This window comes from Typopeltis vanoorti, chromosome 3, assembly GCF_054136105.1.
Source record: "Typopeltis vanoorti isolate ZY-2024b chromosome 3, IOZ_Tvanoo_1.0, whole genome shotgun sequence".
Lineage (NCBI taxonomy): Eukaryota > Metazoa > Arthropoda > Arachnida > Uropygi > Thelyphonidae > Typopeltis > Typopeltis vanoorti.
Genome location: NC_143551.1, coordinates 162,813,372 through 162,832,920, shown reverse-complemented (window position 1 = coordinate 162,832,920; position 19,549 = coordinate 162,813,372). Strand labels below are relative to the sequence as shown.

Below are 19,549 nucleotides of genomic sequence, written 5' to 3'. Positions count from 1 at the left end.
TGCTTTTAGTTTAATAATAATAATAAAAAAAAATGTGGTCCAATTACCGGAATATGCCTTATGAACTTCTAAACCACAGAAACCTCCACTTACAATGTATAAGCATTTCTTATACATAACTGTACATTTTTTTTGTATATGTATGTGTGTATACATACAGAGAGAAGTTTCATTTTTATGTAAATTGCTTTTCACATATACTTGTAGCCTGCAAAGTTCACACACTAAGGACTGTTTTTAAATTCTAGCTGACAGGGTTGAGTGCTGAATGTGATTCATAACTTATTTTAAGAATATATTACCACAACAAGCAAAATTAAATTATAAAACGATGTTTATGAACTGGCTTATATTTTGCTGGATTTCAAACTGACATGTTACAGTTGCAGGCAACAATGAGTAAGTGGAGCAAGTCAAATTGTAATGGACAAAAGATCTAAAGTCATAATAGGTGCCTTCTAATGTTGAATAAAAGAAGTGTTATAGCTGATAGCAAGAAAAGTAATAGCAGTGAATGAAATATTAAACTGTATCAGTCAGGGAATGAATCTGCTAGAGAAATTTATTAAAGATCTCTTTTGATTTCAAAAATGAACAATGAGATATTAATCAATGTTTCAGGAAGTTTGAAAAAAGTTAATTTAAACTTCCACACAACTTCTTTTTGAAGTCATTAAAGGTTAGAAAGACTATAGAGTCAGCAATGGCAATGAAGCATTCTCCTAACCTTAATAAGCATGATTGCATTAATTTGCTAAAAATACGGGAGATTACTATTTTAAGATCAACTCCTACTCAACTGTACTACTTCTTTTATTTAACATTAGACAGCATCAAATTAGGAGCTTAGATCTTTTGTTCATTATACTCGGAACTGTTTCATTTACTCATTGTTGCATGTAAACTGTAATATTTAAATAAAATGAAATATATATTGATCTTTAATTGACCATGAGTTATAAACATCTAATGCCAACAAGCTTTGCCAGCAGGTTCGGCTTCTTCAAGGCTTATAACGGTAAGAGAAAACTCAAGGTGGCTAGTACAAAGAAAACGGAGTAACACTACACGCATGTTGTGTTAGTCACTGTTATGAGAGCACGTTCTGTAGTTTTGAGTGAAATTAAATTCTGGCAGACTGAGTGATCTTATTAAGGTTTTCCATATGTCAGTTATTATTATTTTCTGGTTTCTGCTAAGATTTTCTCCAGAACGAAGGAATACTACAGCTTTCTTGAAATTTCTAGAATGGAAACGAAATGATGGGCTAGACCTGAGTTGTCTGTTCTGTTGTTATTAACATTTCCTATATGTTCTTTTTTAGGATTTCGAGGCTTCTTGAAATCCTAAGTCCTATATAGTTTAGACCACAAGCACATTGGATGTTGTACACTCCAGCGTGTTTGAAAAAAAGCATTAATGTCTTTTGGCAATCTTAAAATGTGACGGACAGTCTTGACCGGTTAGAACGCAACTCTGAATTTTGGTTAATTAATTTTGATTTGAAAGGCTTAAAAAGTTTTGCGATCTTTTTCAACACCATACCTGCACAAGGAATAACTATGGATGACCTGTACTGAGTGATGGTAGATTACCGTTGTTGTGGGGGGGGGGGAAGAGTTGCTATGAAGAATCTTGTTGATTAAATTCCTTGGATAGCCATTTTTTATTAATGTCTTTGATATATGAGTTAGTTCATCATAGTTCTTTTTCTTCTGAGATGATGTTTGCGGTTCTATTTTTGAACACATGTATTATGCTGAGCTTCTGGGAAATATGGTGAGTTGATTTGAAATGAAAGTAGCATCCGGTGCGTGTTGGTTTGCAGTAGACTGTTAATATGATATATCCATCTGCTGGTTTCTTGATTAGGGTATCCAAAAATGGTAGTTGATTATCTTTTTCCAGTTCCAAAGTGAATTGGATTTTTTGATGGAAAGAATTAATTTTGGTTAAAAAGTCCAAAAGAGCTGTTTTTGTGTCCCTCCAAATTATGAAGACATCATCTACATACCTCTACCACACTAAAGGTTTTGGGTCTAATTTTGAGAGGATGTCTGTTTCTAGCTTTTCCACAAACAGATCTGCATAGGGCAGTGAAAATATATAGGATGACATCCAGAAGCCTCGAAATTCGAAAAAAATAACATATAGGAAATGTTAATAACAACAGAACAGACAACTCAGGTCTAGTCCATCATTTCGCGATTACTAACCATACCATTGATTGGGATAGCAGCTCCATGCCTTATCTAGACGACTGCCATTGTAGAAATTTCAAGGAAGCCGTTGTAGTCTTCCGTTCTGGAGAAAATCTTAACAGAAACCAGGGAATGATAATAGCTAACATACGGAAAACCTTAATAAGATAACTCAGTCTGCCAGAATTTAATTTCGCTCAAAACTACAGAACGTGCTCTCATAACAGTGACTAACACAACATGCTTCATGCGTGTAATGTTATGCGTTCTGTTTTAATTTTTAATTTATACGACAGTGTTACTCCATTTTCTCTGTGCTAGCCACTTTGAGTTTTCTCTTAATGTTATAAGCCCTGAAGAAGCCGAACAGCCCCGTTGGCGAAACTTGTTGGCATTAGATGTTTATAAATCATGGCCAATTCAAGATCAATATATATTTCATTTTAATTATATGTTTGAATTACCAAATATAATCTCAACAATAAGCTGTAATATTGTTTTGCAAAAGATACTGGTTTGAAATCCAGTGAAATATAAGCCACTTCATCATTTTATATTATACATTATTATACATTTTATAAAACATCATTTTATAATTTAGTATTGTTTGGTGTTGTAACACATTAAAATAAATTTTTAAATTGTTCCTTGGCTCAATCATGGTATGACAGTGGTAGCCTCAGAACAGTAAAAACAATGAACTTTATGTTTTCATTGCATCATTTGCTTCACTGTACCTACATTTGCTCTTGTTCACTCTGATGATGTGAAGAGATATTCCACTTGAACATTTTTTCATCACATAATTTATGTGATGTGTTTGTGTGGAGGGATGGAGTGCATTACTAAAGAGATGTTATGCTATAAAGTGGGTGCTCTATACTGATGGCACATCTAAAAGTTTATTTCCATTCTCTGCTTATTCCTGCTTTTAAATTAGCCTTTCTTCAAACTACTATAAAAAACAAATCAGATAATTATAATACAAGTGTGGTCATAAAAAACATCCTCTAAAAACACAAAAACCACAACCACTCATTCACATTTATGTATGTCTGTGTATGTGTGTGTGTGTGTGTATATATATATATACATATATTTCTGTTAAGTCCAAAACAGTGATTAATATCTCATTGTATAGCAGATTCATTTTCCAAATGAAACAATCTATATTTCATTCACTGTTATTACTTTTCTTATCAATGGCAGCACTACTGCCTAGGAATTAATTCCTTGGCAGTAAGTCCAAAACACTGATTAATATCTCATTCTTCATTTTTGAAACCAAAAGAGATTTCTATTATTCTTTTATAGCAGATTCATTTTCCAAATGAAACAATTTATATATCATTCACTGTTATTACATTTCTTGCTATCAATGGCAGCACTACTGCCTAGGAATTCAACATATTTCACTAAACAAACTGATCATAATCACCTTATGTTATTTTAAAAATATATCATCATCATCAAATTCATAACATGTACTCTCAAGAGGTGTACAGGATACTACGATAGTACTACATGAAGAACTTACATCATTACTAACTTCTTATCAACAATTTTCCTCCAAATCAATCTGTTAAGACTCCAACATTATCATATCTTACATTTCTATCTTGTCCGCACGGTTAGCCTAGCGGCTGTGCGCTTTGCAACCATATGCCTGGGGATAAAGTGTCCTAGGTTCGATTCCTGTCAGTGAAGTGAGGAGCTGAAGGATCTTCCTCGGCCATAGTCAAGTTAGCTGGTCTTGGGCGTGGACAGTAGGGTTTTTTCCCAGTTTATCCTGGGATTTTTCATTCCACAAAGCAGGCAAATCGGACTAAAAGCTCAACACTACGGACATATGATATACCAGGGGAGTAGGGCTGACCACCTTATCCTGTGAACAGTTTGAGGTCCGATGATTACTACACCCTTGACACCACAAGGTAAAAGAGGGTAAAAGGAAAATGAGATGAGATGAGATATTTCTGTCTTCTAAGGCACTTTTTACTGTATCAATCCACCTATATCTTGGTCTTCCTCTGGGTCTTTTTACTGCCAACCTGGCAGAGAACATTTGTTTTGTTAATCTTTCGTCTCCAATTCTGTTTAAATGTCCATACCACCTGATATTAGCTCTGCTAACAAATTCCTATATGCTAACAATGTCAAGTTCTTTCCTAATATCCTTGTTTTTAGTATGATATTGCCATTGATGCCATCTGTCCACACCACTAATCTTTCTCAGCACTCTCACATCTGTGGTCACTAGTCCTTGGTCAAGTGTTTTATTTCTAACCCAACTCTCAGATCCATAAATTAAAATTGATTTGAAAACTGTCTTGCATACAGCTAATTTAGTGTTTTGACTAATTTTTCTCTTTTCCATATAAATTTCTTCAGTTGACTTCCTACGATACCAGCTTTGTTGATTCTGCTGTCTATACCCATATTTAATTTACCATCTTCACTAAAAATCGTGCGTAAGTAGCTGATATGTTTTACTTTTACATTCTATAGGTTTACCATTCGGGATACAGTTGAGTTTTCAATGTTAGTGCCTATTTTCATTGTTTTTGTCTTGTTATTGTTGATTTTCATACCAATTTATAACAACAGTTATTCAATTTAATCAAGGAATCTATTATTACAGGCAACTTCAAGGAGTCCTTAGACTCATTGAGGGAGGCCATAACATCACGTCAAGAACTATTCAGCATTTGCACAGTATCTATCATACTTTACTTTGAACGCGTTCACAGCCATGGCACCCACAACAGACTCTGGCAGCTTATTCCACTCTGATCAAGCCTTAATAAGATGGAGGTCTTATTAAGGCTCGATAAAGAGGAACAATAACCCTTGTCTCTGCTTGTCAAAATATTCTTCAGTAGCCAAGTGATCTGATTTAGCCACTTTTGCTATGTGCCCCCTAAACTTCAACTCCCTATACACCAACACTCAAGTCTCTGGCTTCGTCAATTTCCTGGATCTTGAGGACTTGCACTGGATTTATTTAGAAGTATAACATCATTTGCATAAAGTAAAGTGCTGAGATTAACATATCCAAATTTGATATCAGGTTTAATACCACTTTCCTTCATAATGTGATCCATATAGATAATGAATAACAGAGGAGATATTGTACATCCTTGTGTTACACCAGATTGAACATTAAACCATCTTCCTGTACTTCCGTCTATTCTAACTGCTGATTTACAACTCAAATAAAGACTAAGTATTGCTTGATATAATGCCCCATTGACACCATATAACTGTAGCATTTTGAATAGCTTCTCTCTTGGCACCTTGCCATATGCCTTTTTCAGGTCTACAAAACTTAAGTACAGATATTTGTTGTATTCCCATGATTTCTCAACTATTTGTTGCAAAGTGAAAATCTGATCCTGGCAACCTCTATTTGGCCTGGATCGAGCTTGTTTTTCACCAAGCTCCCCTTCCACAATCATCAACCATTTCTCAAGCATACTTGTATAAATCTTACCAAGAACACTTAGTAGGGAAATACCTCTATAATTCTCACATTCAGTTTTATTTCCCCTTTTTGTAAGCTCTACTCCAATCATTGGGAATTCTTCCCTCTGTACAGGATTCTGACCTAATGTGCAATCCTCACCTTCTTCTCGTGGTGTACCCTGTTAGGTATCTATCTGGATACTAAATGAACAAGGATGGGCTGGCAATTTGGGATTTAACCGACCAAATTGTAATTTTACTGGCTTAAACCACAAATAAAATAATGGTATATCATGACAGAATAAAAATATATCAACTTAATTCTAATATACATTATTCTTTCATAAAATATGGATTTTTCTGTATGAAGATTCTTACCTGATATTTTTGCAGTTCAGCTTGAAGACATTCTAGTTTCTGTCCATTTTCTATTAGTTGACCATCAATACTATGTGGATCACCCAAGGAACTATTACGACTATATACATCCTTCATTCTATTCAAGGCATCCCTAAAAGCAGTGGAACTTTAATTGAAGGTAGCACGTGATAATAAATGTTATTTTCTGATATATAAATTTCCATATGAAAATTAATATTTCAAAAAACAAAACAAAGCAATTAATATGCACACATAGTACATAAAAATGTTTCCAAACATTTGACAGCCTTGTTAGCTGAGGAGCAAGCTTATCTGCTTTCTACTCAACAGACTACCGGTTTGAAACCCACAGGAGGCATAAATGTTTTGTGATTAGGTAAGAGATGAATTACACTGTCTGGTGAGACCATCATCCCTACTTACCAGAAGCCTGAAAGTGGCTTGCAGACACTATATGTTTGATCCTTAGAGCAGTGTTTCTGAACTATGTAAAAAAAAAAAAAATCAAAAACCCACAGTACTAACATACTTTGGTTTAGAAAAATACTTTCATATATTAATGACAATTTAAAAAAACAAAAATCTAGTTTCTCTAACAAGCCATTATAATTATCACCCATGCACTTACTAAATTATTTTTTTTATTGCAGAAATTATACACATTTTATTTCTGATCATCCCACAATAACATTTATACTCACACTGATGTAGCTTTCAGCATATAATAATATATTAAAATAAAATTGTTTTCTTAACCCAAGTGTGAGATCTTAATTTCTTCAGATGAAGCCACTTTTTTTCTTCCATAAATTATGACAATTTATCACTCATACGCATTGTTTTTTTTTTTGTTGTTGTTTTGTACCAAAAATCATTAAGGTGTGACAAAACACAAAATGGTTACTGGAAGATAAATGCCAGAGGATTTTATTTTTTTAAAAAACATGACTTTAATCCACAAAACGTTATAAGACACCAGTACATTAGTATCATGGATTAAGATATATATATATATATATATATATATATATATTTTTTTTTTAAGTTCATATTATTATTAGACATCAAGGGAGTGAAGAACTCATTGAAGCAGGCTATACATCACTCACACACCAGCTGTTATACCTTTTCTTAAACTCATTCACACTATGCTGACATCATGTGATGGTGGGATTCAAATCTATGAACCTTTCTGTTGAAGAAACAAGATGCTATCTACTTAGACAATCAACATGATTTGCATAATATAATGATTAAAAAACAAACAAAAAGGGTGAGGAAGCAATATTATGTTGGCAGTTATTACAGAGGTTGCAGCAAACAGCTTATGTTTCTTACTTACTGGCTTTCAGTTGTTTGAAGGCTTAGAATTATAAAAAAAAATAAAATAAAAAGGGTTATATCCACATGTTGTAGTATAACATGTGGATATAACCAAATACTTATAAAATTAGCTGGCCCTCTTTTTTAAAGTTTTTAGACTAGTTTTGTTCAACTGAAATTCTGACCTATATTACTGCTGCTTTTGCAAGAACTGTAATGTATGTAGCAAATTCATAATACTCAATAAGCTCTGTCAAACAGCTTACTGAAAATTGTAAATTTGTTGCAACAGGTAGCATGCCTGTAAAAATCCCATCAGTGTATCAAAAAATCATTGCATAGTTTATGAAACATCAAATGATGCTTGGATTATGTACTGATGTTTCATAAACTGTGCAATGATTTTTTGCTCCATATTTTTGCATCCATCTAAGCCGCTCCATTTTTCTTAAAAAACCTTCCCAGTGTTCTTCCAGAGAACTTTATGACTTTCATTTTGATGTAAATAGAAGGAAAATCTATACATCCACTTCTTCTCAATACCTCTCTGTCATGTTGTACAGTGGTATCTCGCTAATTCAAACTAATAAAAACTGTGCTCATTCGGATTAGCAAATTTTCCCCCCAAGAGAAAACAACAACTACCATTTAAGACAAAAATAATCAACTTTTAATGGTACATCAATTTAATTCAGTAAATAAATAATACAATACACAAGTTTATTTTAGTAAAAAATTTAGTTTGTACCTGTGTTGTTGAGGATTCTGATTTAATAAAATTGCATAGTTCAGTACATAACATAATTTGCGTAAAAATATCATTTTCTTGTACATAACACAAAAAGTTTTTTCATTTCTTTGTAAAAAAAGTCGCTGATTTTCTTTTGTTTATTGGAAGCTGAACTTTTTTCGAATGCTTCTTCTCGGAGCAGCATTAGCAATAAAATTTTGTGGAATGGCATATCATTCTGCTTAGTGCATTCTATACACAAATTAAAACTGTCAACTGCCTCTTCATATTTTACTTTTTTTTTTTTTTTTCTTTGAGTTCTTTATCGTCATCATGGCCTTCTAATTCATTCTGTAGCATCATATTTATAAATTCAGCATCTGATTTGATTTCAAATTCACTTTCGGTTCTACAATTTCCATTCTGTAACAGCTGTTTGTGAAATTTACATTTGTGTACAGTATAAAAAGCAAACTTGAACACACAATAAATCAAAATAGGCCTACAGTATAATCGTACAATCAACAGTATGAAAAAAATACTGTACTGTAATAATAATAGTTAAAATAATAATATGTAATAAATAAAAATTTTTTTTCTCTTTAAAACCACAGTTCGAATAACTGGAGGGCTTGGACTAAAGAGGTTCGGATTAGCGAGATACCAGTGTACTTTATAAAAACTTCCAAGTCTTTAAAAAGAAAGTTATGGAGGAGAGGATGAAGGCTACTTTTATCTGATACAGCTTCAATACTGTTGCTATCTTATCACATGTTGAAATGTATTTGTGAAATGGCCCTCTACAGTTTGTGGATATCAATTCTATCAATTCTGAATGTTCGGATGCTCTTTGATCAGTGCAAACTATATGCTGTTCAGGAAACCAGCATATTCCATTAGACATTGGTGGTGATAGTATCATGCTGTATCCTATCACAATCCATAAAAAAAAGAGGCATGATCAGAACTCCACTTAATATGGCATACAACAATGCATAAAAACAAAATAAGAACTAGAGAAACTCAGTAACCCACATGGTAGATGATATTCATTTCTTTGTGAAACACTACCTTCTTCATTCAACAGTAAAGTAGTAAAATAGTACTGCAAGTCACATGCTTGATAATACAGGACTGAACCTGAAGGTAACAGATCAGGAGACATCCGAACAATTTATTAAAAAAACCCTGCTGCCATTACTCTGCCAAGTTGTGCCCAAAAGGAGTCATAGTATAGGAGAATTATATGCAAGGAGAATTATTTCTTTCTTGTATCTTCACTGAGACTCTGCACCTATACTTGTGACAGATAATGATATGAATCACAGCAAGCCCTCCTAAATGATCTTACATTGATAATACATTATGCCAATCTTTAACCTATAAGCATATGATCAATCTGATTTGATGTTACCACTTGGGGATATCTATGTCCTTTTATGGATGTCTTTATGAAGAAAACATGTAGAGGATATAACCATACTTTTACTTAGAGCAAAATTATCAGTTTTTCTCCATTATCATTAGAGCGGGTATGTACGAGGGTGATCTGAAAAGTTCTCCGCCTAACAATGAAAAAACAAATTTATAATTTCAAAATTATTTTGATTTTTCAACATAATCTCCCTTAAGACTAATATATTTATTCTAGAAATGCTCCAGTGCCATTACCCCTTCCCTGTAGTGGTTCTCAGTAAGATCTGAAAAATATCGCTCTACTGCAATCACCTCTTGATTCAAAGAAAAATGCTGACCAGAAAGGATGAATTTTAGTTTTGGAAAGAGATAGAAGTCAAAGGGAGAAAAATTTGGGGAATAGGGTGGATGTTCCAACAATTCATAGTGCAGATCCCTTAATTTTCCCATTGCCAAAACACCTTTGTGGGTGCATTGTCCTGATGAAAGATGATTTTTCCCCCCCTTACAAACCGGGTCTTTTCTCACAAATTATTTTATCTAGTCTGGTTAAAAGTTCAGATTAATATCTCCCAGTTATTGTTTTATCCTTTTCAAGATAATTAATAAACAAAATGCTTTTAGCATCCCAAAACGCCAATGCCATGACCTTTCCTGCTGATGGAATCGACTTTGTCTTCTTCGGCGCTAAACAACTGGCTTCTGTCCACTGTTTTGACTACTGTTTGGATTCTGGTGGATAATGGTGAATCCAAGTCTCATCCATAGTGATAAATTGATGCACAAAATCAGTTTTATTTTCTTGTTAAAATGCTCCAAGCACTGTTCAGAGATTTTCATGCTGGTGTGTTTTTTTGATCTGCTGTGAGCAAGCACAGCACTCAACTTGTGCAAAGCTTTTTCATATGCAATTCTTCATGCAAAATATATTCTACAATTCTTTTGAAATGCCTATAGTCTCAGCAATTTCATGCACTTTGACTCGCCGGTCATCCAATACCATATCGTGCTCTTGATCAATGATTTCTGGTGTTGTTATACTTTTTAGATGTCCTTCAGGTGGATCATCTTCAAGGCTCGTACGACCACGTTTAAACTCGGCAGCCCATTTCTCGATTGTGGAAAAAGAAGGAGAAGAGTTCCCATAAATTTATGAACTTCAAATTAATTTCTTTTAGCGTTAAACCTTCTTTTAAAAAGAATTTTATAACTGCACAATATTCAATTTTATCAATTTCAAGGGACACAGAAGGCACTTTTGCTTAAGATAACTAAATAAAACAAATTACTTGATAGAATGACTTGCAATTTCACATGAATGCTTATAACAGATGTACCAACTCAGGAAAAAAAAATTCTTGCCAATAGAGTTGCCATCTATGGTCAAAGCCGAGAACTTTTCAGACCAGCCTCGTAAACTATGTTTTCCATCTGTTCCCTTATCTTCCTGTTTAACATTGGCACTGATTATCTCTAACAATCAGTTTTATGTTATCAAGATGGTGCTGAATAATACACCTTATCTATCTATTTTTCAGATGAAAAACACCTTTTCCAATATGATTCTTTCCTTCTGTATATGCACGAGCATCCATAATCATTTATAATCCATAAATGAAAGAATTTTGTTCTGATTCTTATTGTGGATAATCTTTCATTCATATGTCTAAAACATTTTCTTTAATGTCACTATTTATCTATGTACTATAAATGTTATTCCCAATTCTTGTTTCTATGTTTCTTTATTTTACATTTCTCATATCAAATTTACCTTACCAGTATTAAATGAAGGTTATGAAATGCATTGGCAGCAAATTGAGAATAGTTTTACTGCTTATAACAGTTACATACAAAAATTAAATGCAAGGGGGGGGGGGATCTGAAATTAAGCATCACTACACAATGCAATGAAAGATTATCCACAATAAGAATCAGAACAAAATTCTTTCATTTATGGATTATAAATGCTCCTGCATAAACAGAAGAAAAGGATCATATGGCAATTTGGGATTTAGCTAACCAAATTGTGTTCTTATCGGCTTAAACCAAAATACAAAATGATGGTACAACATGACAAAATTTCATGCAGGCTGGTGCATTGCCCGGTTAAACAAGGCCTCCGTTATTTTTGCCAGGGAACCAGAGCAAACAGCGAAAAGTCAGCTACTGGAACAAATCTGAAAACACAACCCAACTCAACATCACCAGAGTTAAAGATCAGTACTATCAACATAAGAAGACTGAATGGCAAAGAAATGGAGCTAGCTGAGGAATAAGTACCAGATGGACATAATAGGGGTGACTGAAACAAAAAAGACAAAAACTGGTGAGATCTTTCTGAGCAATAAATACAAAATGTTATATTCAGGCAATGACAATCTAGGAAAAGCAGGAGTAGCCATAGTATTTAACACAAAATACGAGGCTAATCTTCTTGAATGGCAGGCAGTCTCAAGTAGAGTGATGTGGGCAAATATCAGAATGGGGAACTGGACAATGAGACTTATTTGAGCCTATGGTCCCACAGAAGATTCTACTAAGGTAAAAATGGAGAAATTTTTTGATGCTTTAGAAAAAGCAACTGACACAATGAAAAAGGAAAAGTTGGTCCTCGTTGGGGATCTAAATAGCAGGGTAGGAAGTGATTGTCAGACATACAAAAATGTTTTGGGAAAATTTGGAGAAAAGAGCAAAGCTAATAATAATGGCAAATACCTGTTGGATTTCTGTTCAGGACATGGACTGGTTATTATTAACACCATGTTCCAACATAAAAATGTGCACAAATTCACATTGAGAGAAGAGGCAAGGAATAAGAAAAGTCTCATTGACTATGTTATTGTTGATAATGATGATTTCTCCATGGTACAGGACATCAGAGAGTACAGAGGAATTGAAATTGGAAGCGATCACTATTTAGTCTTGAGCAGGATGAAATTGAATTTCATATTGAAAAGAATAACATGTAAGAAAGTTTTAAAGCGAATAAAAGTTGAGCAGCTCTCAGATGTGAACTGTAGACTAAAATACACAAAGATCATTGAAGAAAAAATGAAAGAGTTTGAGAACAGGAATCAAACCTTGGAGATTCAGTGGCAAACTGAAGAAAACACTGACTGATTCAGCCAGAGAGGCATGTGGTGAGGTTGTCTGAAGGATAGAAAAATCAGAACTCCATGGTGGACACAGGAAGCTGAAGGAGAAGAAGAAAGCATATCAAAAGTTCTTGGCAAATAAGTCAGATTTGTCTTTGAGAGAATACAGAGACAAATGTAAGAAAGCTAAACAATAAAAAACTAGCTAAACAAAAGCCATAGGAGGACTTTGGCAAGAACATAGAAAATAAATATCAAGAAGGTGGTAAGATATTCTGGAGATTGTTGAATAAGCTTAGAAATGGAGGAAAGAGAGCTGTAAAAGGAGTTAGAGATGTTAAAGGTGACATGTAAACGGGAGAAAAAGATATCCTTGAAGTATGGAGTAATTAATTCAAAAAATTGCTAAATGAAACACAAGGTGATAGCACAGTGGTAAAAAACACTCAACATGCATACAATCAGGAATACATATCTATACTCTAAGTAGAAAAAGCCATCAAAGGCTTGAAATGTGGAAAGGCAGCAGGAGTAGATGATATTCGACCAGAAATGCTGAAGTATGGTAGTACATAAGTCTTATAGTGGCTGCACTGCATAGTTCAGAAAGCCTGGAGAGGGACGAATTGTCGATGATTGGAGTAGGGCTCTAATAGTACCCACATATATAAAAGGAAATAAAACTGAATGTGAGAATTACAGAGGTATTTCCCTACTGAGTGTTACTGGCAAGATCTATGCAAGTATACTTGAGAAACGGTTAAGAAGAATTGTGGAAGAAAAGCTTCGTGAAGAACAAGCTGGATCCAGAGGCTGTCACGATGAGATCTTCACTTCACGACAAATAATGGAGAAAGCACGGGAACATAACAAAGATTTATACTTAAGTTTTGTTGACCTGGAAAAGGTATATGACAAGGTGCCAAGAGAGAAGCTATACAAAACACTACAGTTATATGGTGTCAATGGGGCATTCAATCAATACTTTAGTGTTTTTGCGAGTTGTAAGTCAGCAGTTAGAATTGATGGAAGTACAGGAAGATGGTTTAATGTTAAATCATCATCATCATCATCAAATTCCTGCCATGTATCTTCAAGGGGTGTACAGGATGTGACAGTACTACATGAAAAAATTACATCATTACTAACTTCCTATCTACAATTTTCCTCCAAATCAGTCCGTTACTTGTCAAGACTCCAACATTATCAGATCTTATATTTCTATCGTCTAAGGCACTTTGTACCGTATCAATCCACCTATATCTTGGTCTTCCTCTAGGTCATTTTCCTGCCAACCTGGAAGTGAACACTTGTTTTGCTTATGTTAAATCTGGTGTGAGAAAAGGATGTACATTATCCCCTCTGTTATTGTACATCCTTATCTATATGGATCACATTAAGAAGGAATGTGGTATTAAACCTGATATCAAAATTGGAGATGTTAATGTCAACTCTTTGCTTTATGCGGACGATGTTGTACTTCTAAATAAATCCACTACAATTTTGCAAGATTCCCTGACTAAATTAAATAACTGTTGTAATAGATATGGTATGAAGTTCAGCAATAAAAAGACAAAGACAATGAAAATAGGCAGAATCGTTGAAAATGTCAACTGCGTTTTGTGAATGGAGAACCTGTGGAACAGGTTCTCCGTTCAATCATTTTCAACGATTTTTAGTGAAGATCAACAAAGCTGGTATGATAGGAAGTCAATTGAATAAATTTATACGGAATAAGAGAGAAATTAGTTGGAACACTAAATTAGCTGTATTTAGATAGTGTTTATACCAATTTTAACTTATGGATCTGAGAGCTTGGTCAGAAGTGAAACACTTAACCAAAGACTAGAGACCGCAGATATGAGAGTCCTGAGAAAGATTAGAGGCGTGAACAGATGGCATCAATCGCAATATCATATTAAAAACGAGGATATTAGGAAAGAACTTGGCATTGTCAGCATCCATGAATGCGTTAGCAGAGCTCATCTCAGGTGGTATTGTCACTTAAACAGAATGGGTGAGGAAAGATGAGCAAAACAATTGTCCTCTGCTGGGTTGGCAGGAAAATGACCCAGAGGAAGATCAAGATATAGGTGGATTAATACTGTACAAAGCCCGTTAGACAACAGAAATATAAGATCTGATAATGTTGGAGTCTTGACAGGTAACAGATTGAGTGGGAGGAAAATTGTAGATAGGAAGTTAGTAATGATGTAAATTTTTCATGTAGTACTATCACATCCTGTACACCCCTTGAGGGTATATGGCAGGAATTTAATGATGATGGTGACACAATGCAATAAAAAAAAAAAAAAAAAAAAAAAAAAAAAAAAACCATCAAGATTCACTATGAAAAACTTATGGAGACAAAAACACGTGTTGAGTATTTACTTTACTTCTAATTATGAAAATAATATTTGATGTTTCAACCTCTATATCAAGGTCACCATCAGGAAAACATACATGCACAGGACACTATGCAAAAGATAAACATAAATGCTTTGTTAATCATTTATCCTAGATATGGTGAAAAAAAAAAAATCAATAATACATAATTGAAAATATCAGCTGCATTATGAATGGAGAACCTATAGAACAAGTAAAACATTTCAGCTACTTAGGCATGATTTTTAGTGAAGATGGTATATTAAATATGGAAATAGACAACAGAATCAACAAAGCTGGTATGGTAGGAAGTCTACTGAATAAGTTAAAGGATATTACATCCCATATAGTTTCTTAGCCGAATAAGAAACTCAAAGAGTTTCATGCCGAATATAGTAAAAACTATATATAAAGTTCGGCGATTCCAAGCGTAAGCAAATACCTGGATACTGCAGCACTGATACCAAAGGGTAGTGCAAGCTGGGGCAACTCGTGGTAGAGGTGGAGCGAGCTCCGATCACTATTCTTGATATTTGCCCATAATGTGAACTTAGCTCCTAGGAACTGTATTTTTGTTCACATTATGAGAGAAGGTCACTACCCAGACCGGTTTCGACCTTTAATTAGGCCTCATCAGTGAGTAGCCAGACCTAGTTAATATCAAGTTTGTAGCGAACAGAGCTTGTACCCCTACTACGAGTATTGCCGTGAGGTGCTCTAATAAATTATTAGATATGTGAAGAGCCAAAGGCTTCAATTCGGCGACATATAACTTGTTTAAGTTAAGGGATATTACATCCGCTCCACCTCTACCACGAGTTGCCCCAGCTTGCACTACCCTTTGGGATCAGTGCTGCAGTATCCAGGTATTTGCTTACGCTTGGAATCGCCGAACTTTATATATAGTTTTTACTATATTCGGCATGAAACTCTGAGTTTCTTATTCGGCTAAGAAACTATATGGGATGTAATATCCCTTAAACTTAAACAAGTTATATGTCGCCGAATTGAAGCCTTTGGCTCTTCACATATCTAATAATTTATTAGAGCACCTCACGGCAATACTCGTAGTAGGGGTACAAGCTCTGTTCGCTACAAACTTGATATTAACTAGGTCTGGCTACTTACTGATGAGACCTAATTAAAGGTCGAAACCGGTCTGGGTAGTGACCTTCTCTCATAATGTGAACAAAAATACAGTTCCTAGGAGCTAAGTTCACATTATGGGCAAATATCAAGAATAGTGATCGGAGCGCGCTCCACCTCTACCACGAGTTGCCCCAGCTTGCACTACCCTTTGGGATCAGTGCTGCAGTATCCAGGTATTTGCTTACGCTTGGAATCGCCGAACTTTATATATAGTTTTTACTATATTCGGCATGAAACTCTTTGAGTTTCTTATTCGGCTAAGAAACTATACGGGATGTAATATCCCTTAACTTAAACAAGTTATATGTCGCCGAATTGAAGCCTTTGGCCCTTCACATATCTAATAATCTACTGAATAAGTTTATATGGAATAAGAGAGAAATTAGTCGGAACACTAAATTAGCTGTATACAAGACAGTGTTCAAACCAGTTTTAACTTATCGATATGAGAGCTGGGTTAGAAGTAAAACCCTTGTCCAAAGACTAGAGAGCACAGATTTGAGAGAGTTCATGCACCTAATCCTGAGAAAGATTAGGGGCATGAACAGATGGCATCAATGGCAACATAATATTAAAAAAGGAGGATATTAGGAAAGAACTTGACAGCATCCAGGAATGCATTAGCAGAGCTAATCTAAGGTGGTATGGTCACTTAAACAGAATGGGCAAGGAAAGATTAGCCAAACAAGAGTTCTCTGCCAGGTTGGCAGGAAAAAGACCCAGAGGAAGACCAAGAAATAGGTGGATTGATATGGTAAAAAGTGCCTTAAAAAATAAATATATAAATATAAGATCTGACAATGTTGTAGCTTTGACAGGTGACAGATTGAAGAAAATTGTAGGTAGGAAGTTAGTAATGATGTAAATTTTTCATGTAGTGTTATTATATCCTGTACGCCCCTTGAGGGTAAATGTCGGGAATTTGATGATGATGATTACATGAAGCTATTATTTCTTCCAAAGTGTTGATTCTTTCAAGATGCACTCATAAAAGTCAATACACGAAATGTCGAAGTGTGTCTTTGACATTTGGGTTATATGCAAAAAATGCAATAATTTTCTCAATCAGCTGCTGTTTCTGTAAAATATCCAATATATGATTTGCAAGCAGTTCTACTGTTTTTCCTGTTAATTTCAGAAAATCTACCACTTTAACCTGAATACCTTTATTCGGGATGAAGTACCTAACAAGAACAGGCACCAACTTCAAATCTCTGTGGTTTGATGTGTCTACTGTAAAATCTTGTATAGTCAGAAATTTTATATTAAATTCTTTCTACACTGATTTTACTTAGGTATTCAAATTAGATTGATTTGCTTGTAATTTTTGTAAATATCTGACTGCTGAATTAATGAACAATAACAAAGAAGTAAGAAAATTATGTTTAAATGAATTTTAATATTAGTTTGTTTAAGACAAAGAACCAAAAAAATGTGTATAAAAAATTGTTATAATGGGATGTTTATGACAAAGAAATATCCCAGACAGATTAAAAATAAGACCTAAAGCTATCACTCTTGAGAAGGTCAAGATTGTACGGAGTTTCACACCTTAACGCAGCAACATAATACGGTGGCGGGTGCAGACCCATGTGAATACCTAAGGGAATGAAAGGGTAGCAAAATCCAAGGTCAATGGAGCAGCTTAAAACGGGGAGACATCGAGAGCAAAGACAGAGGATCGTCATTACAGAGCAGGTCACCCAGTTTTCTTTCGTCGGAGAAGGTTGGTAGTACGTAGCCAGAGGACCGCTAAAAGAGGAGAGAACGTTATCGATCGTCGTCGCTGGATAAGCACGCTTTCGCCCAGTTTTCTGTTCCGGCTCCTGGTTCATGTGTGTCCCATCAATTCAAGGTCAAGGGACCTGTTACAGCCAAAAGACATCCGATGATGTTAGGAGGTGTGTCATTTAAACGGTAAAAGAAGAAAGTTACGGACTTTCAGCCGCCAGTAGAAGATCCCCGTCGATGTCGAAAAAGTGCCCTGTGTGAAAAGAAATATTGGAATGAATTATTATTATTATTACGGGTATCTCCATGGAGTCAGTAGACTCATCACAGGAGACCCAAACTAGCAAAACAATATCTGTCATATCTCTTCTTGAATTCATTTACAGATGAAGAGCTCACAACTAAGTCAGGCAATGAATTCCACTCATTCACCACTCTCCAGGCAAAAAACCTTGTTCTGACACCTTTGTTAACCACACTCTTCTTTAATTTCCAGGGATGACCTCTTGTTCTTCCATCACTATCACACAGCTGAAACATTTCTCCTGTATCAATCCTATAAAAACCTTTCAGTAATTTAAATGTTTCTATCATATCCCCTCTTCTTCGCCTATCAGCCAACCTCTGCAATCCACAAGCTCTCAATCTATCAATGTAGGGAGCATTTTTTACATCACTCACCAACTTGGTCTCTCTTTTCTGAACCTTCTCCACAGCCTCCTCATCTCCAAGGAATCCAGGTGACCAGACCTGAACACAGTAATCCAAATGTGGGTATCAACACTTTATAAAGGGGAATAATAACCTCTTTATCTCTGGATGTCAGTGTGTTCCTCAACAACCAAGTAATCCTATGTGCAATCTTGGACACCTTAGCAATATTTCCTCTGAACTTCATCTCCCTATCTACCAACACCCCTAAGTCCCTAGCCTCATCAATCTCTTGGAGTACCTTTCCATCAATGTAGTACACAGCTGGTAATCTTTTAATCCCAAAATGCATGACTTTACACTTTTCCACATTGAACTGACATCCATTATCTTTTGCCCATTTTACCAGCTTATTTAAATCATCCTGCAAACTTTCAATATCAGCTTGATTTTTTATTGCGCTACCCAACTTTGCATCATCAGCAAACGACTGAATATTTCCCTTTAAGCCATTTCCTATATCATTTATATACAAATTAAACAACAATGGCCCAAGCACAGAGCCCTGAGGCACACCACTGGTCACCTGCCTCATTCTGGACTTGGCTCCTCCATACACCACCTTATGGTATCTCTCCCTGAGCCATCCTCCTATCCATATCACCAATTTAATATCCATTCCCATCTGCTCCAATTTGCGTAACAGTGTTCTATGGGATATCCTGTCAAAAGCCTTAGCAAAATCCAGAAGTACCACTGTGTAGCCAGTTCCTTTGTCCAACTCAGATGTCATTCTATTATGAAAAGTTAATAGATTGCTAAGGCAGGATCTACCTTTAACAAAACCATGTTGGCTTCTATAGAGTATATAGTATATATAGAGTATATCCTGATCCACCCATTCTTGAATATTGTCTTTAACCAACTTTTCCAATACTTTTACCACTACTCCTGAGATGGTGATTGGTCTGTAATTAACTACTGCAGTTTTAGAGCCACCCTTATGCAAAGGAACCACTTTG

The 19,549-nt window shown here is 35.0% G+C and overlaps 1 protein-coding gene across 1 annotated transcript in view; it reads right to left on the bottom strand.

The window, feature by feature from the left end:
* The window catches only part of LOC150108715 (formin-binding protein 1-like), a 455,638-nt gene that overhangs the window by 122,395 nt on the left and 313,694 nt on the right, over positions 1-19,549 (bottom strand). Inside the window, exon 11 of the mRNA XM_090416173.1 lies at positions 6,045-6,177. Coding sequence (XP_090272299.1) covers positions 6,045-6,177 — 133 coding nt within the window. The remainder of the gene's footprint in view (positions 1-6,044; positions 6,178-19,549) is intronic.